The sequence below is a fragment of the Ambystoma mexicanum genome, chromosome 13 (assembly GCF_040938575.1).
Source record: "Ambystoma mexicanum isolate Mex_15411 chromosome 13, UKY_AmexF1_1, whole genome shotgun sequence".
In the NCBI taxonomy this organism is placed as follows: domain Eukaryota; kingdom Metazoa; phylum Chordata; class Amphibia; order Caudata; family Ambystomatidae; genus Ambystoma; species Ambystoma mexicanum.
In genome coordinates, this window is record NC_090938.1 from 431,375,408 (window position 1) to 431,396,460 (window position 21,053).

The 21,053-nt window shown below is 42.8% G+C and overlaps 1 protein-coding gene across 1 annotated transcript in view; it reads right to left on the minus strand.

Moving 5' to 3' along the window:
- Positions 1-21,053, minus strand: part of LOC138521306 (long-chain fatty acid transport protein 2-like) — a 450,908-nt gene that overhangs the window by 131,504 nt on the left and 298,351 nt on the right. The window contains exon 6 of the mRNA XM_069634043.1: positions 3,937-4,027. Coding sequence (XP_069490144.1) covers positions 3,937-4,027 — 91 coding nt within the window. The remainder of the gene's footprint in view (positions 1-3,936; positions 4,028-21,053) is intronic.

The window sequence follows — 21,053 nt, forward strand, 5'->3', positions numbered from 1 at the left end:
AAAACATCTACGATTGTTCCAATATTCAAGAAGGGAGAGAAAGTAAATCAAGCGAACAATAGGCTTATTGCGCTCTTGGACTCAGATGCAAAAATCTTGTCTTCTTATTCTGCAAGATCTCAATCAGTGGGCAAAGGGCAATAATATCTTGAACTGTTTTCAAACAGATTTTTAAGTGGGTGTAGGGATGTCGCTGAAAAGGTCGTCAACTCCAATTTTCCTGGCAAGCATTAATCTCTCACTAGCGTTTGACAAAGTGAATCGGGGTCATTTATGGTTAAAGTTAGCAAAGTGGGGATGCCTAACCATTTATTAAATATACTTTTTTTAGCTCCACCTATTTACAAGTGAGATTAAATCAATCTGCAAGGACATGTTTCTAAACCTATTGGGATGAGTACAGGGCTCAGAGAAGGTTGCATTCTTGCACCCACTTGTATAATTTGTATACAGCTGATATGGGCAGAGCACCCCATGTAAATAGTATCAAAATATATTGTCTATCCTATGCAGATGACATTTGTTAACTAGAAACTACAGAAATTGGGCTGCAAAGACTATTATATGCATTTCATAATTACACGCTAGAAAATGACCTTGGGCCTCATTACGACCCTGGCGGAGTGGGTTTACGCCAGCGGTATTCGCGGCGGACCCGTCCGCCCTACTACGAGTTCCCGTAGCGCCATGGAGCCGTTTTCCGCCTGGTTTTTCCGGGCGGAGAAATCCATGGCGCTACGGGACCTTGTTGTTAATTACGCCACCGTATTTTACGGTGGCGTAATTAACGCCTTCCCCACTCCCATTATACCCTATGGGGCAAAAATGGGAATGGGGAAGGGTAAAATGGGGAATGGGGATTTACCGCCCCGCCAAGGTCGGAATGGGGCGGTAAATCCGGCAACCCCCATGGCGGTATCGGCAGCTTTCCGCCGTGCTCCATGGTGCATTTTGCACCGCGATCTCCGCCAGGGTCGTAATGAGGGCCCTTGTCATTAACACAACTAAGACCAAAATCATCTAGTTTCCTGGGGTGAAGAGTAAGAGATCATGTTTTAATTCGTGGTTAAATAATAATAAGATTGAGATTTTAAAGGAATTTAAACATATGGGCTTTACTATCATGCCAAAGACAACCTGTATGAATTATATTGATACACTGAAAAGAAAGGCTCTCTAAATGCATGCCGAAATAAAGTTTATGGATAGTAGTTATGGGACGATAGTGAAATTTTACAAAGGCAAAGGACTACCGGCACTTCTTTATGGGCTTGAAACCCGGCATTGTTTAGATGGACATGATTTTTAGAAAACCGAGGGGTTGATGTGGAGAATCCTGTTAGGACTGCAGAATTGCGTTCCAGTGGGCGTGATTCAGTTTGAGTTGGGGCTGAACGCCATGAATTTCCATTGTTTATGGAAAGTAATGTTACAGTGTAGACATTTAATGTGGCCTCCTAAAAATTCAGTATTTGAGCTATTTAGTAAAAATGAGCGAGGAAGCAATCTAAGGTATGTGGTTACATGTAAAAAAAAATATTGCTGATAAAGGAGTCTGCCTTAGTTACATGATGGGAGATTGGGGGAAGCAGGAAAAAAGCATTGAAACAACAAGATTGGTGTGAAACGTGTGACAACATTAACTTTATTCTAATGTGGCTAGTGAACATAACAAATGGAGGGAGAGAAGTGCTTGTTTGGCCCAATCCCCATCAGCGTTTTTAAGAAAGATTTTCAAGGGATGTCGTTTCAATGTGTTGAAAATGCGTGAAATAATAACTATCTGAACCAAAGGGGAATCAACTGAGTCGTTATGTAGGTTGTGTGGTGTTGATACTGAGAAAATTAAACATGTGGTTATAGAATGCCCCATTTCGATGAATTTACAGATTTTATGCTTTGGTGATTTTATTCATGATCAATCTTTTGTTCTAAGGGACAATCTCTGGGTCAGGATAATTTAAGGAAACTCAATGGGTCTGCTGTATACATATCAAAATTTTGCCATGGAGCAGGATGACAGATGCAGCAGCCTTGGAATGCCACAGAATGAGAAGGAGATACGGGGCAGTAGGGATTGAAGGGAAAAGACAAAGACAGCGGCGGACCACTGCCCGGAGAGATGGCGGGTGTTGGGGCATGGATGGGCCGGCCTCAGCAAGAGTGGTGAGTGTGGAGTCCACCGCCATGGGGGTGACAGACCAGCACCGTGAAAGTAGCCAGGATGCCCACTAAACCACTAGTGATTTTTTTATTGACAAAAGGTCTATGGATAGGCCATAAAAAAAGGTTTAACTGTTCCCTATGGGCCATGCTGTAGCCCATGGCATGAATATAGCAGGGTCACGTGAGAAAGAAGGCAGGGCTTACAAGCCCCTATGAGTCCTCACCAAGTCCTTCCCATGTCACACCTCTGGAAACAGGTATGCAATTGGCGAGGGTAAGTTAGCCAATCCTAGGACAGGTTGGGATATTTAAAGGTGAGGTGGGGATGGTTTAGTTGTGGGTTGCAAAAGGATGAGGTCACGAGGTGGAAGGAGAGGAACAAGAGACCAGTGGGAGGGCGGAGGACAGAAGACTAGAGGTGGTTGGAGACGGGGGTATGTAGGGGTGGTTGTGCCTGGATGAGACAAGTGAGTGTAGTAGCAGTAGAATTAGTAAGAACTGGTAGTGGTGTGTAGCGGTTCTAGTGGCGGTAGTGAGATGAGGGAGATAAAGCAGGAAAGGTAGTAGCAGGAGAAGGGAAGTGGTAGAGGTAGTAGCAACATGGATGTAGTGGTAGCGGAAGCAGAGAAGAGGCGGAGGTAGTGAGAAGCACTACTAGAAGTGGTGGTAGATCAGAAGTAGCCATGAGAGCGGAGAAGTAGTATTAGTAGAGGAGGAAAAATAGTGGTAAAGAGGTGGAATAGCAGAAGGAGAGAAGAGAGGTAACAACAGAGAGAATAGTAGGGCGGTGGTTGGAGATAGTAGCAGTATTGAGTGGAGGAGTAGGAAGAGGAGGAAGTGAGAGGAGAAAATAAGGTAACATCAAATCATGGAGGTAGGAAGGTGGGGTGTATCATCGGGGGGATAGCAGAGTGGTGGGGAGGAGAACATCTTGGGATACCAGAGTAGAAGAAGGCCAGGTGAGACCATGTGTGCATGCTGAACAATTGACATCACATGGTAGAAGGGACCATCCTTAAACTCCCCTTGAATACAAAGCAGGGTTAGGTGACAGAAAGTTTAAAAGATCCATAGGACCACAGTCAGCTAGGGCCTCTTTACCACAACTTGCCACCTGTAAAATAATCGTACTTTCATAAAACTTAGTTTTCCATTGTGTGGTTAGACTTCTGTGGTCAGACTCTTGAGTCAACAGTGGCTTAAGTAAATCAAATCTGATAGTTTATCCAACTGACTTAGATCATCAATCGCTCAGTACAGTTAGCAGGTTCTGTCAAGTCTACACAGCCCTGACATGTCACTGAATCAGCACCAGCTCTCTTGGTCTTTGAGAAGCACATGAAGAAGCATCCTAATTTCTCTGTACACCAACCTGCTTTAGAAATTATATAGAAATCGGGAAAGTGCTTAGACCGTCTTTTGTCCCAATCAGCAATTAATGTGCCAACTGTTCATGATTTCAATTTACAAGGGCCACAGATAATGATTGTTCCATCTCTGCCATGTCCATAATAGGTATTTGGTCTGCTTTCATGTTCAAAAAGTCTAGCAAATCATTGGTAAGAGTTTACTAGATTTGAAGAGGCACCATGAAAAGGAGAGTGGTCACACATAAAGGAGCAGCCAAATGTAAACACTGCAAGATCTATTATTCATCAGACAGTTCAGAGACATTCCATTATAGCAATTGGACACAAATTCAGGCTACAACAGAATGGTTTCTTTCCTAAAGGCGAGCAAGAAAGCCATGCCTGTCATTGGTTGCATTACCTCTCGGGACCTTGATGCATCTTCCACTGGCATCCCGCACCGGCTCATCCTTGTCAACATCATACTGAACCAACTCATAAGGAGCTAACATCTAGAAAGAAATAGGGAGTATTGATAAGTATAGTACCTTGTGTGGTTAGAGTACTGACATCTTCAGAAGTCATGCTATGTTCATTTGCAGTTGTGTGGGTCACAGCTGATCTTGTAGCACTGTTGGATTTCCAGATAACTTGGAACAGCCAAGAGAAAAGTTAACACAATGGTGGGTGTTTTAAAGTACAAGTCCTACAGAGAGTGGTTCGGGAATCTCAACAAATTCAGAGTCGATGGATAGTATGGATTCAGGGATACAACAGTGATACACATTTTTACAGAAAGTACACACAGAAAAGAAGGCAGTGATTTGAACACCAAATTAAAGATTTGTATTTCCCTTTTATTTGTCTCATGAATATTAATGTATTGAACTATCTGCTAGATCCATTCAAAGTCACTTCAGACCATAATAAGGACAAATCTTCTTTGATGCCACTTCACCATCTGTGTGTTGGACATGGACGTGTACAGCATGGCCAAAGGGCACAAGCTCTTTCTGGAAAAAAGCACCACAGACACAAAGAAAAGCCAGTTGGTTTATGTCTCTCAGAAGAGACTTAAGTTACCTAACTGGCAATGGCCAAATAACAGGGATACTGAAGGGCTCATTGTAATAAAACAAAGGCAAGAGAACACAAGTGCAGTCCCTCCCTCTACACTGACAAACTTGAATATAATTTGGAGGTGATGTGACAAAAAAAAGGTATACAGATGCCACGCTGGCTAAAGGGCTCCCAAGTTAGCATCTGCAAAGAAAGAAAGACTGGTAAAGACAAATACATTTTTCAAATGTCTGACTTAATGATCAGAAAACAATGGCTATTAATGCCAACCAAGCTTCTAGGACGGACACCAAACCCCAGCACGAAGGGGAATTTCCCAGACAGCACCATTATGCAGGACCCAATGTCTCTGACCATTACACCTAGCCTTACTCATACTACCTGGATTGAGCAAAAAAAGCCAGTAGGTCGCCATCAAAGTCATGGGATGCCAGGAAGATTGAGACACATAGCGTTCCTGTCACAAGTCTGAAACGTGGTATTAAAAGGAAGACTAGTGAATTTTCTATACCATGTAGAACGCAGAAAGTAGCCGTCTTTCCATTTCAACATAGAGGAATGACTGCCTTGGACATCTTGGACTTCAGTTCATTCCACAGTTCGAAAAACATTCTAGTGAATTTTGTCATTAACTATCAACTTGATTTCAAGCCCAAACCACAATTGGAACTGGCATATTCTCCACTGACCAGAAGTCTTATCAAAATATACCAAGACATCTACATGCAGGTATGACAGGCCACACAACTCAAATCATTGTTGTCAATCTTTTTAATTTAGTTTGCATGTATAGCCATAGCAATGGCTTTTTATAATGCATATTAAAATATCAATCATATGTCAATACAACACAAATCATTAAAATCCACTAACAAAAGATTATTAAATAAGAAGTGTCAATTATAACTAGATTAATAAAATAAGAATTGTCAATTATAACTACTACAATACGAGGGCCATCAGTTCAATGTTTCCAAGCAATGTTCCATATTTTTGTGAGATGGTATTTACGCAGGATGCGGTCTCCCTTCAAATATGTTTCCCATATTGGCCCAATATCATAATGTGAGGGGACAGTCGGGGGGCCCTGGCGCCAGCATGGCTTCCTTTCTAGCTTAATTAAATTTGGAACATTCAGTTAAAAGGTTTCTTCCAGATTCTACTAACCCTCGATGACAGAATCTACATATACGTCGTCTGCCACCCAGGACCTCAAACGACTCATTTAGATGAATATACTCAGTACGAATCAATTAATGCCTTCCGGTAAGCAGCAGGAGAATTATTGGTACATTTTTAGAAAGATACTCAGTACTAAGCGACTTTGTGGAAAGGTTAACAAGGTTCTCTAGCTTATCTACTGTGAACAGTTCAATTTTCAGAACCCCTTTAAGCCCTTGCACATATTTATTTGATTTAATTGGTTTTTCATAACACACCTAATACCGTAACTGGGTGCAATTTCTAAGAGTAGATCCCGGATTCGAACCTCTGTTGCTCTGCATGGTCTCTGCTATCCTCCGTTCAATGCCAAAGGCAACGTCATTAATGTCATTGACAGGGTACCCGCTTTCGAAAAAATAAATCAAATTACAAACAGAAATAACAATCATTGTATTTGTTTATTTTTTGAGGGTTCTGACTGAGGTATGTTGTGTTATGTGCAGAGCGGCCACTTAAGCTGTCTCAGAAAGCCTAGTCTTGTCCGAAAATTGGTATACTGTCCCCCCCACTCAGCAAATACAGACCAAAGTCTGTGTAGCAAACTTAAAGAACGCGAACGGTAAGGTGTGGGAAAAGACAGAATTAATGGCAGATGGATGCAGACTGGAAAATAATTTGTTGTGACAATGTGGGTGCATGTAGGCTCTGCTAGGTGGACAATATATTTATATTGTAGAAAAAGGATGTGTCTTAAGAGTATTTGGCATCAATTGTACTATATATGTGAGGCACTGGTGAATAACAATACAACATTAGAGTTAATGTTTGAATGCATGGGGGCTTGAGATGTGTTCAGGCAAAGTTGTAGATTGGTGGCTTCTTTGCCAAGGCACACACAACTTTTAGCAAGAAGCAAACTCTGGAATATAAATTCTGGGACTGCCAACCCTGGGGAACAGGAGTAGGGCAGTTAAGAATACATTATGTAAAAAGGTGAATTTAATTGTTTAACAAAAGGTAGGGAGGTATTACCATGGTCTGATTGACTAATTCTAAAATGGACAGCCCGGCACCTTAAGAGTGAACCGTTCTTGTTAAAGTATGTTCTCATTCCTTCCCAGCTAAATTTGTGTTTTATAAATCCCATATGTGCATGCATACATATATGCACACAAAGTATGTGGTCCTTGTTCGTATCCTGCTATGATCTCTTTCAATTCTCAAGATTACACAAGACACCCGAGTCATAGAAGAACCTGCAGGATTGTGTGGCATGTAGTCAGCCTGGAGAATCAATTGAAACACCCTGGCAGATTGCTTTATGTTGGTGTTTCAGCGGGAAAATGGAGATTTCATAGAGAAAGCACCTAAATAAAAGGGTCTAGGAAATTTCTCAAACTGTCTGTTTTTTCTTGATTGCTGAGAACAATCTAGTAATGGTACACGAAAGCTGATCTAGTTATAATGAACTACGCATAGCTATTTGAAATAAGGTAAAGATGGAAAGGGTAACATAGAGAATTAGTATCAACCATGTCCTTTGTTACTGATGCTAAGGACATAGAGCAGCTGCCCCCAAGTTGGGTAATGTAAATAATAGTAACCATAATGAAAGGAAAATAACCATTGCAAATTTATAAATTCCTGGCTACATTGTCCTGTTCCTCAAAATTTCCCCACATATGGCAAATAATAATATGGAAGACAAAGCATCAATCGCATACCAATGCATTAGCAGTCATAGCACAGCATGAAAAAGGCTAAGAAAGGAAACACAAGCTAGTTTCCTCCCAGCATCTCTACCACTGACGTATGCAGGCAGCTCCAATTTTATTTACTTGCTTTGCCAATGTCAACCCAGATCTCTGGGAATTGGAGGACAAAGGGAAGTGGCCATTTTAAGAGTACTCATCATTACCATGAGAGGAGTTCAAAAGACAATGGGCCTCATAACGAGTTGGGCGGTATCCCCAGCGGTATTACCGATGGGGCTTTTAGTGTTACCGACAAAACCCCTGGCACTATTAGCGCCCAATCACGGGTTTGGTAGAGATGTAAGTTCCCATTCCCCATTGGGCCCATTTGGGAATTCCCCGTTCCCCATTGGGCCGAATTGGGAATCCTTGGTGCTATTACCGCCGGCGGTATTAGCAAAGAAAATCGGCGAATCCACCAAGTCAGTGATCTGGCAGACCCTTAAATGCAGCGGTTATAGCGTTACGGCTGCATTTAAGGGTTACCGCCAGACTCGTGATCAGGCAGTATGTGAGAAATGTACTTTTGGTCGAGAGAAAGGGCGGTCGGAGATATCAAAACTTTAGGCACACATTTCACCTTCTTTAGTATGTTAGTTGGCAGGTTGAGAGCCATTTTAAGCTTTACTCTAACTTGATCATGAATTTTCTAAGAAGGAAATGTCATGGTAGACCTCTTGCAAAGAAATTAAGAAAACCTTGGCTCCCTCAAGACTGAAGAAAAACCTATGAATGAGACTAAAAACCTGCCTGGCCTGTCTGACAAGGCCTAAGTATGCCTGTTTCCAGGCTTATATTAGGCAATCTGAGAATTCCACCAAAGAATTGTTCATAACTATTAGGTAAGGGGTGTCCTATGCAACAGGATGGAGATTTTAAACAATTTGCAACTATTGCCACTGTTTTGTGCAACCTTCCAGCTACTGATTTTCTTGTTGCTGTACTATTGCAGAAAGAACATGGGAACACTTAGTGAGTACAAGTGACATGTCATTTCCCATGTCTGCCCATGTCATCCATGCTTAAAGCAGCAAGTGGTGTAAGCCATAGAACCACCCTTGATGCTAATGCAAAGGGTACGATGCAAACACTTTCATATTCAGTAAATGCGAGCTGTGAGCATTGTGTTAGAAATAATGAAATACATTACAGCAGCGTTTTTTATTCAATAGTTGGAGCATGAGCCAGTGACTTTGGGCTTGGTACAATATGATTCTTTGGTATACACAAAGCCGTTAATTGCTCTATAGGCTTTTTCTGGCACAAAAGCTAATGTTCCAATACATAGTAAAGAAGAGATAACAATGCAAAATTCGTCACTGCAGAAGAACTACAAAATGTCCTTGCTGTAGTTTACACAGGATCGGTGCTGTCCACTGACACTTTTGTTGGAAAGATTCCTAGTGGGGGATGACGCGATCGTCCCAGCTATAGTTTACACAAGAAAGATGTTGGTCACTGATAATTATGTTAGAAAGATTTTTAGTACTGGGAGAACTTTGGCGGTTGTAGGCGTGTAATAGTGAACACCCGCATAGAATAAATAAGACAGGCTTCAAGCCCCAGACACAGCTATTTGGGTCGGCGATGCTGGCAAGAAGATGAGGGGCAGACACAGACGGCTGGAAGACTGAAGTGAGAGCACCGGGGCTTTCCAGAAGCGAGGGGCAACTCCCTCATTTTTCCTCAGCTGGATTTTAAAGCCACTAAGCTGGATTCTGGCCGTTTTGAGGCATTTTGAGTCCCTAGGGGCCTCTGCCAGTTGACTTTTGAGCAGAACTTTGATATTAATTGAGCTGCATGAGCAACCATTTCTTTGTTTTTTCTTCCCAAAGGCAAATCAGCTCACCACCTAAGAGCAGACACCTTATTCTGTATTGGCTATATACTGAAACCATTAATCCCAAGGCCCACTGCAACAAGGCCAGCACCTGTTAGATGCCTGTGTCTGCCGTCTGCCAGACCCCCTGTCTGCCACACGCCAGGTAATGTCTAAGCCCTCATAACACTAACACTGCGGCGCAACGTTGAGGCGCATGTCTTTCTGTCTTCTACTACTACGCTCGCTTGTGGTACATCAGAAAACGGCAGATAGAGCGCCATAATCCTGCTTACTGCTGGTTCGTTTTACAAACTGCATTTAGACTGTCTGTCCAGCAAACGGCATTTAGATTATTTGAAACGGCCCAGACTAACGGTCACATTAGTAAACAGTATCCCGAGTAGCCATGACTCTGCTCGGCAGCCTTACAACTGCATTTAGATTGCTGTCACTTGCTTGATTCTTAGCCATACTAGCCACTGCTTTAACATATTGCACCCAGAGTATCCCAGATTCTGATTGACTATTTAAAATTGATTCTAGACTGCCTCTTAGTAACTGCATTTAGACTGCTGCAACCTGCCTGACCATTGCCACTTTGCTGCATATTTATCACCTGGGAGCCCTGATTGCTAAAAATCGAATTTAGATGACCCATTGCTTGTGTATACTGCAATTGACCCTATGTTTTTGCCCTGGTTGCTAAAAATCGAATTAAGATGATCATTGTTTGTGCATTCTGCAAATGACCCCACTCTTAGATCCGTATGTCACTGCATTCCTATAACATAAACGTACTGAATTTCATTTTGTGCTGTACATTGTACTTTCCAGTCACCAGTGTTGTAGCCCTGTCTTGTGCTCTCCAGTCACTAGTGGTTTAGGCCTTCTGTGCCAAAATCGAATCTAGATGTCAGTATGTTTGAACACCCTCACTGTATTTCTACAATCTAAATGTACTAAATGTACTAATGTTAGCTCACTGTACTTCCCAGTCATTAGTGTCTTAGACCTTTTGTGCTCTCCAGTCACCAGTGTTTTAGGCCTCTTATGCTAAAATCGAATCTAGATGTCAGTATGTTTGAACATTCTCACTGTATTTCTACAATTTAAATGCACTGCATGTTAGTTCACTGTACTTCCCAGCCATTAATGATTTAGGCATATTACTGAACGTATCTGCTACCCAAACTAAATATGTAGACACCAGTACACAGTATGCTCATGGCATAGATAGAAAATGTCCCCTACCTGCCTCACTAAAGTCACCCTGACCCTAATACTCATCAACGCTATATCTAGAATAATAGCCTTTACTATCAAAACCAGCCCTCCTAAGGATAGAAACCTGAGACTCAGGTCCAGACTACCCAGTATCTATGAACCTGTAAGAAACCACCAGAATAATGCCAATAGACGTACTAATACCCAGCCAAAAAACTTGTCTCGATCAGTCAAGCAATCCACCTATACCGGCGCTCAAACCTCTACTAAAACCTGCACAACTCTAGATACCTTACCACCTAAAACTTGTCAAACTACCAAACCTAATAGCTCTTTAATGCTAATAGGATCCCTCATCAACGAGAGAGCAGTGGTGGCCCACGCCGCAGAAATCGACGTCATCCTAAATAATGACAACTTGGACCGATTGGCCATAACCGAGACTTGGCTTCACGAGGCTGCAGGACCAACACTAATGCTAGCAGTGCCCGATGAATACCAAATTCTCAGAGCTGACAGGCCAAATGCCAGAGGCGGTGGACTAGCCATCATCTTCAAATCTACCCATCCCATCAGACCTGCCACATCAGTCTCCTACTCATCCTGTGAAACACTTACAGCTAGAATGTCCCTCTCTGATAACCGCACGCTCTCTATCCACTTGATATACAGACCCCCTGGGCCACTAGGTACCTTTGAAGGCGATCTAACTAGCCTTATAGCCAACAACACCAAAGACCATTCCCAAACCTTACTATTGAGAGACTTCAACCTCGGCTGTAATGAAACTGACAATAAACATGCGGAGTCAGTTGCAGCCCTGCTCAAGGACTACAGCCTTGATCAAAAAGTCCTCTCCCCTACCCACATCAAAGGAAGGACCCTCGACTGGGTAACCGAACTGAACTGCAACATCAGTATCACCGATATTGCTCCACAAACATGGACTGATCATTATCTAATAACCTTCTCCGCCACACTAGATCTCCTTAGCCCTAAAATCAACAACATGGTTCCCCCTCTCCCAACCAGAAGTAAGAAGGATATAACTGTTGAAAATATTATCCCTCTCCTCCTTCCAGCCATATCTGGATTGGAAAGTAACAACACGACACCTTAGTAAATACTTTCAATGATGCTATGATCAAAGCACTAGACGCAGTTGCTCCAACCAAACTACGCAAAGCTAAACAGGAAGCCCCCCTAAATGCCTAGTTTACGCCCCACCTCAAATCTCTAAGACTACAGAAAAGAAAGCTCAAATCCATCTAGCGGCACTGACCCACTAAATAAAACAAAAATAACCTAACTGAATTTGCCAAATCTTACAAAAAAGAAATAATCAAAATCAAGAAGAACACCTTTAACGACAGGATCGCAAAAGCTAACTCTAATACTAAAGAGCTATTCGCCATCCTCCGTGAACTGGAATCCCCTATTCAACCAATAGACAATGCCCCCAAAAACAAAGTTTGGTGCACAAACATACAAAACGTCCTTTCTAACAAAATCTCCTCGCTTCAATGCAAAATTGCTAAAAAAAAGGCCTGTCACCACTGGACCAACAAATACCCCAATCTCAGGAGAATAAGACTACCGCACCGCACCAACAAATACCCCAATCTCAGGAGAATAAGACTACCGCACCGTTTACATTCAAGACTATCTCCATAATTGACACAGAAAAAATAATACTCTCCCTCAAACCTTCAAACTGCAAGGGCGACTCCTGCCCAGCACAATTAATAAAGGACGCAGCTAGGGACCTAGCTCCCTTCATTTCCAGGCTCATAAACTCCTCCTTTAAATCCAACACGGTACCTACCAACCTCAAAGAATCATGGGTCCTCCCATTACTGAAAAAACAAACCCTGGACCCCAACATCCCCAGAAACTACAGACCAATCACCACCGTGCCATTTCTACTTAAAATCCTAGACAGAGCTGCCTACATACAAATCCAGGATTACCTGGAAGCTAACCACCTGCTTAGCTCACGGCAATCCGGCTTCCGCCCACTCCATGGTACGGAAACAGCTCTGTTAGACCTCAAGATACAAATTGAGGAACTAAAGGATAATGGAAAAACAGCCTTGCTCCTCCTTCTGGATTTGTCAGCAGCTTTTGACTTGGTGGACCATGCAGTCTTATGCAACCACCTCGAATCTGCCGCCAACTTCACCAGAGATGCCATAGCCTGGGTCCAATCCTTCTTAGCTAATCGCACCATGCAAGTCTTCTCCACCTCCGACTCTGCTGACCCTTTCAAAATAACTAGCTTTCCTGTCAAAGCTGCTCACTGCTGGAACAAGTTACCGCTCGACCTCAGAACTGAACAACCGTACCTTAAATTCAGACACAAGATAATCAAATGGCTGCGCGCCAATGACACATAACTCGACTAACACCTAGCCTACTCCCACTTAGCCCATACCATACCTTTGTTTACCTGTATTTCTCCACTCTAAAAATAGCCGAGTATGCATCCCCCCTACCTACCTAGCCTATATATGACACCAGATTTATAGTCTGACCTATAAATTTGATCATATAGCCGTCTGTTAGATAGTCTCGCTAGAGTGCCTCGGACATTCCAAGATATGCCCTGTTCTTGTACATATGTTTGTATATATTCTTGCATATATTTGCTTTTTTGCCTATGTGTTTTATATACTCATGTCAAATACTGTAATAAACTTAAGTTTTCCTGTACACTGTTGCGCCCGGCTACCCAAGGGTTTGGCGCGCATTACCAAATAAATAAACAAACAAACAAACATAATTCTTTATTGGAGCATTTTTGTCAATTTCTGATGCTTTTTTAAATTAAAGGATCATGGATTAATAGGTGGCTTTTTAATATTTTTGTAATTTTTCCATTCTTCCTTGAATTGTGGATAATCACAGGCTTCCAGCCTTCTCCAACCCTCACAACTCCTACTACTGTTAGTTATTATGAGAGGCATTTTACCCTTCATTGAAATCACATTGAGAAAGGTATTGAGGTATTTGGGCAACTGCTTCTATGAGGTTGCCCATTATGATATGGTGAGGCAGATGTTTCTATGAAGGTTATCAAGCATGATTTGTGAGGTTGTCTAGCATGACTTGATGAGGCAGGTAGGTGGATTTTAAGGTGACTATGGTTTCTTGGAGAAGGTTGATCAGCCTTAGGGGGTCATTACGAGTATGCTGGTAGGCATATTCCGAGGTCCCTTAGCGGGTCCCAGCAGGAACGGCTGGTCTCACCAGCAGTTCTTAGCAGGACCCGTTAAGGGACCGTGGAGCAAATAACGGGTCCGCTAATAGCCTATGGGGGCTCAAATGGGAATGGGGAATGGTTTTCTGAATGGGGACTTACCGGGTCCTCCAAAGGTTGGAATGACCCAGTAAGTCCCCATTCAGAGAGACCGGACCCGGACCCGGACCCAGGTTTGGAGGCAGCCATGGCGCTAACAGCGCCATGGCTGCCTCCAAACCTGTAATGACCCCCTTAGTCTTGACTAGAGGTAGAAGCGATGACAATAATTTCAGATTTTTCTTTAATGATTTTCTGCATTTTAAGTCTGTTGTGTATAGTGACAATAACAATAGCAGCGTTTCTTTATTACATATGTCTCATAAATAAAAGATGTATTTTTTACATGAGAGTGTAAGACGCATTGACTGAGTTTTCATTACTGAGTATTATCAGAAGGATATGAACATGAACATTAAGTGTGGGGCATCTATTTGAATTATCGTTTACTGATGTGTTATCCAGGTACATGTCTTTTAATACACACTAAGGGTTACTGGATGGTGTAAGCAGTGGACTATCCATAAAATATAATGTGACATTGGTAAACCTCTCCTGTGTTGTCAATTAAGAGCAGCCACCTGCTGCATGGGTTGTTGCTTGTTACCTTTACTGTTGCACAGTGACGGGTACATGATTTTCCCTACTCCTACTCACACCTGGCGGCGTAGGGAAGGCTCTGGAGGTAAGGGTGATAAAAAATCACTTCACTTTGGCACACAAGATGAGACATTGCTCACTTTTCCTACACCCTAATAGTATTCTCCCCACCTGGCTACTGAAGAGGGGCTAGGATTGGTACAGGCCTGGTGTCACAATTGATATACACTGCAGTGAAGATCAGGTTGTAGAACAAAGTTTAAAAGCACACTCTCGTGAAAAGCAGGGTGTCTTTTCAAGCAAGTCCTCTTAACAACTATTTAGCTAAGAGGTATTATCGAACCCTAACGAAGAGCGGGATGTTTTGACTAAATAGCTTAAGACACTCTAGTGAAGAGCAGGTTGACTTTTTAATCAAGTACTCTTAATAGCTATCTAGCTAAGAGATACTAGAATGGCTAACCCACATGTTGATATATACCTGTGAACTGTCACCGTGCAGTAACCGGGTGGTTACAGGAAGGTGTTAGGAATGTCAATACTAATTTCACAGTGCCAGTGGCAGTGCCTGGAGGATTTCTAGGGAAAACCCTGTTTGGATACATGAAGACACCTGGTAACAAGCCAGGAGGTGTGTTTGAGAGACTACACATTAGGATGGATCTAGATCAAATACAATAGGCACCCTATGGGTATCCTGAAGTAGCCTTACAGCAGTTAGACCAGCAGAACTGGTTTCAAGGGGGCTTGACATACCCCACCACAAGGGCTAGATATGGTCCATCTGCTATGGAAGGCTTAACCTTAAAACACATCCTTAGGTTCCACCAAAATAAGGAGGCCAATTACCCATATTCCAGGGAGCACTATGACATTCTGATGAGAAATGTCAACACAGTCCGCGCTCAAGTTGTAGAATATAGAGCCCTGGGAGCTGCTCCAGCAACACACAGACCACTAATAGCAGGGGAGGAAGCCACACTTCCATTCCAGACCCTCAAAGTCTTATTGGGCAATTCACCCGCAAAGCAGGAGGAAATCCCTAGATAGTACTCAACAAGGCTGAGCAAGCTAGAAGCAGCCAACCCTCAGGTCACTCCTCAGCAGAGGCAGAGGGCGCTAGCAATCAGAATGCCAACAGGTTGTAATCCACTAATGGAACACTGTGATAGTTGGGTTTCAGTGTATAGTTGGCTGTACCTTCACTTAATTGGGACTCCTTCAATAACAGCACATACCCCAATTCTGAGAGAGATATTATTTAACTACCAGGGAGCAGCAATGAGTTTAGGGCTGGCAATATCTGGGGACGATTATTCCATGATAGAAGGTGTACTTGTGCCTCTAATAAAAAGGTGAGACAGTAAGACTAGATGACTTCAGACAATTAGCAGTATCACCCAATGTCCAGGAAAGGGAACTTCAGTTTGGTCACATTGTAAAAGTTACTTACAGGTCCCTAGGCAGATACCACCTAGGTAGACCCCCTGTTGAGGGGAAAAGGAAGGAGCCTGTTAAGAGTAAGGACTCTAAAATTGGACCACCTACTAACACCAATGGTATCAGACAGGAGCCAGGCAAAAATATCTTCTCAGCTAGAGGTAGAAAGGGAAGGACAAGGGCTTTCAGTATGCCCCCTGCCAAAGAAGAAAGGGAGAACTTTCATAGCAGAACACCATGTCTAGAAAGAGACAGTATATACCCCAGGCACTATGCTGGATCAGGTAGAAGACCCTTTAAGGGCAGTATGGGTGAAAAGAGTACTTATCAGTTAAGGTATAGGGCACAGCTTAGGCAGCCACAAAGGTACAGCGATGAAGACTATCCTTTTTTCCTCGTTCACCGATAGAGAGGTAAAAGGGCTCTGCACCAAAAGGAGAGCAAAGTCTGCCAGAAGGGATGAGAAGAAAGGAGGAAAGAAGCAAACTGCAGCTTTCAGGGTGGACAATGGCAAAAGTTCAAAACCAGATGCACATGATAATACCAGTGACTAAAGATCCAAGGGATTGGTTAGTGCTACAGTTGGACTCTGGTATGCATGTTTCCATATTTAAAGGACACGCTAAGCTTTTACATCACATTTCTACTAATCACAAAGTAGAAGTTATTACTCCCATTGGAGAAGTAGTGGAGGACAATAAAGTGTATATAATTACAATATAGGTGTTCCCCTGGGGTCTAACCTCTCCCGTTGTTTGTTCAACCAATACTTGGCACCTCTCGCCCATCACAACGCTGCACTCTGCTCCAACTTCCAATGCTATTGGATGACACCCAGCTTGTTTTTAGGCTCCACTCTGCCACTACCCCTCTCCTTCTCTCATCCCTGACTGTATCTGCAATCCAAGAATGGTGCGCCGCCAATGATCTCTGCCTGAATGCCAGTAAGACGGAGATCCCCCTCATTGGCGCATCTACTCCTCTCTTTCCCTGTATTTTCTGGCCGGCTTCCCTTGGCCCTCATCCTGCTCTGCTCCCACCTGCAAGGCCAAGAACTCTGGGTTATTTTCGATTCCACACTCTCCTTCTCTCCTCACATCTCTGACGTCTCTAAGAAGTCAAACTACCAACTTCATCCCTCAGAGATATTATTTCCTTCCTCTTCTTCCCCAGAAGCTCGCTGACTCTAGAGCTCTGGTCCTCTCTATGCTTGACTACTGTAACATCCTCTTTTTAAATCTGCCTGCCTCCACTCTCCGTCCTCTCCAACTCATCCAGAACAGGGCTGCAAGACTTGTCCTTGGCCTCAAGCCCAGGGATCGTATCTCTCCAGTGGCTGCAAGGATCAAATTCAAGACCCTTTGCATTGTCCACATGGCTGTCTGGGTCCTGGGACCAAAGTATCTCCAGCTTCTCTTCTGAAGTATCTTCCTAAACGAGCGCTTCACTCTTCCAACTCAAACTCCTTGAGGGTCAATCACTTTTTCAAGCAAAACCTGGAGGCAGATCTCTCTCTTCGGCTGGTGCATCCCTCTGGAACAGCCTCCCTGCCTCTTTGAAACTTGAGCAAAACCATCTCAGGTTCCGGAAGCTGCTCACGACCTTCCTTGTTGCTTCTGCCTTCTCTTTTCCTCTTCCCTGCTGATCTCCTGTCTGTCACTGCACTGGTTACCTGGCTACCCTCAGAACCTCGGGCCCAGGTCCCTGCCCCCAAGTTGCACACCTCCACTGCCCTCTGGCAACACTGCACTTTGAGGTTGTATCTGTTACCCTCTAGTCCCCTTACCTGCACTTTCTAATTACCTTCTGACTGCACTTAACCCTTGCACTGCCACTTGCTGACCACACTTCCTTTCATTTCTATTTTTATTTTTTATAGCTCTGTTTGTGTTTTGTCGATCATATGTCCTGCATTTCTCCTCCTCCCCTTCCCCTGGCACTTCTCCCCTTTTACCTTCCCTGCACTTGTGCAATCTCAATGTCACTGGGCCTAGTAAGATTGTTGTCTTGTTCCCCCTTGTTCCCTTCCCATGCCTCGTCGCGCCTTGAAACACTTGTGTATAGGCGCGCTATAAATAAAATATCATATCATATCACAATTCATCTTAAAGGGCAACATCCAAAGAAATAGGGGCACTATTTTGGTCTAATTTGCATATAACACAAGATGGCCCTTTTGCAGAACATAATTGGCCCATGTTAGGGAAAGGCCAGTAATTAAAGCTTTTTCAGATGAAGTTGAGGAAACTACAGTGAGCTCCTAAGCAGACTCATGGGCTATTTTAGGTGCAGCACAGTTATACAAGAATTATGTAGGCCATTCCATGGATTGCCCTCGACATACAATGCCAGTGTTTGCAACACCAGCGCTTCAGGAACAATATCAAATCAAAGCACAGGCTATACCACATTTGAAAGTAATTGTGGAGCAGTTATTAGACCAAGGGGTTCTGAAACAACAGGAAAGCCCCTACAATACAAAATTACTTCCAGTATCCAAACCAGATGGTTCATAACGATTGGTAATAGTCTTTAGAATCTTAAATGCTAATACACACAAAGAAGCTGTACATAACATGCATAGCTCAGGCCTTCTGTGTAACATACAGAGATACAAGTATAAGACTGTATTGGATCTGGGGAATAGATTATTTGCACAACTTTTGGATACAAAGAGCTATACGTATACAGCTATAACCTATAAGAGAAACAGTTTTACTTCACTAGGCTGCCACATGGGTGCACAAAAAGTCCTGGGATATTTTCTAGTATAATACAATCCCTCTTAGAAGGCATACAAAGACATGCTGGACATACGTAGATGACATATGCTGTACAGATGATGACTTAGATTAACACTTAGAGAAGGAGGACTTAATCATAAGATCACTAGCAGCTAAAGGCTTTACAAAGTCTAAAATAGCCCATATAGATTTTATATTTCTCGGGTTTTCATTATCTAACAAGGGAAGGAGACTTGCTCTCTCAAGACGACCAATGCAACGAGATCATGACACTGGTTACAATATGTTGTCATGATCAGTAGTTGTCACACAACAATTTCCCATTTGGATGGCTCGAACTGGTGTATCCCGCCAGGCTCATCCTTTCTTAACAATAACCGTTTTTAACAACCACTTTATTGCGCATGCACCAAACTGTCCAAGGAATGTATACTGAGGCACGCTGCATTTTAGAACTACCTGTTGAAGCAGTCAAATCACTGTTCTGGCTATAACATACGCCTGCTTCTGCACTCATCTGTTTGAGTTAGCTAAATGGCTTTTTACAAAATCATGCATATTTATTTGACCCACAGACCATCAAATTAGAGATGGCCTAAATGCAGTATATCCTACTACTCCTTTCTTTAGGCGATCCACAGTGCAGACATTTTTGTGACTCAGCTCCTCCAACTTATTCATCAACCTGCACCCGAGTCACAAATGTGACCTGTGAGTATCCTTTCCCATGTACGTGTATGCTACACAAGAATTGCAACAGTGTTGAAAATATAATGTACATTAGTTGTAACATTTGTGATACTGTCTCCTCTGATTTTTCACAGGGACAGTCTGAATGCCTCCACAAACCTGTTTTGATGGGAGACCATTCCATCCCTACATGGGAATGTTGGATACGTAATTAGACTGCTAGTAATACAGCAACTCTGTAGAAGCAGATAATACTTGCAACTTACTAAGAAGACAGTCCTGAAGAAGGTGCCATTAGTTATATAGGCCACCAAAACGGATCGACACACACGTGGCAACAGCATGAAGCTCCCTGCTGCAGTTCACGTTCCAGACATAGGCAGATTTAGAAACCATAATATCTACCCTCTTTGGCTAAGCCTTCATATAATGTTTTTAACTCTCTAGTCAGAGTACAACTTTTAATTAAGGTAAATTCACCTTCAGTACGAATCTGTGTGATTTTTCCACAACGGAAATGTTCGAGGGAGAAATGACCGAGGATTATTTGGTCGAAATAATCTTTGGTCATTTATCCTCTGAACATTCCCGATGTGCGGAAACCCCTACCCAAACCCACACCCCTATCCCCGCCACCTTACTTACCGTGCCTTCCGTCTTGCTGGACCTTGAGACGCAAGTTCACTTTCACATCCGTGATCGAGAACGGGTGCTGCAGGGTCCTTTTCTTTTCCCCCACAGCTTTTTTTTTTTACCAACCCCACCAGAAAATACATACCACAGAAGGTTTGAACTTTTTGTGGTATGTATTTTAGGTCTTTTGGTGGGGTCGGTAATTTGTATATGGTCATTGTGTCCTGTTCCTTCAGTGCTGGCCAATAAAGCAACCATTGCCAAAGTACTGGTTGAGAATGACCTCTATCTTGCTTTTCTCATCATTACAAAGAAGTAAAGCCTCTCACTGGCTTTCCTGTCAATACTACAACTACTCACAAACAAAACAAGTACCAGGGTTGTCAGAAAATTAATCACAACTAGATATAGAGCTCAAACAGTTGAGAAAGGAATAATTGATTTGTTCCTCATTCTTACTCTAGCCACTGTTATATAGGCGGCACACCAGCACTGCCTACGGATAGTGTTCCAGTCAGGTAGGGATAGATAAAAACTTCTCTGTCTGCCCTTTACCTTTCCTTTTGGCTCTAGGATTCAAGACAAAACCTGTTGAGTAGTCTAATGTTCACAGACAATCTAGAAAGACATATCTGACTTGTAGACATATGACAGGTTGTAACCAGCTTCATCTACTTCTCTCACTTTTTGAGACATCTCAGATCATAAGACTCTGAGTCAGGTATAGAGACAACAGGTATACGACCTTTCTCTGAGTCTTTACATAAGGAACACATTCCTTGTGCAACAAGGATCACTACAAAAACAATCTCTTCCCAGCTGTTCAATGCTGCAAAGCAAGATATTAGTCGAGAGGCTGATCCTTCTTCCAAAGTTGTCTCCCTGAAACTTCAGTATTTGTACCTTAATATGCGCTTGCTGTCCAAACATGTTATAGACGTATCTGGTCTTATTACTGATAAACAATTGGATATTATCTTTTTAATTGAAACTTGGTTAACTCATGTATCAGGTCCTGATTTAACCCTGGCGGTACCAGACTGTTATCATATCCCCTGTAAGAATAGGCTTAGCGGTTCAGGGTGTGGG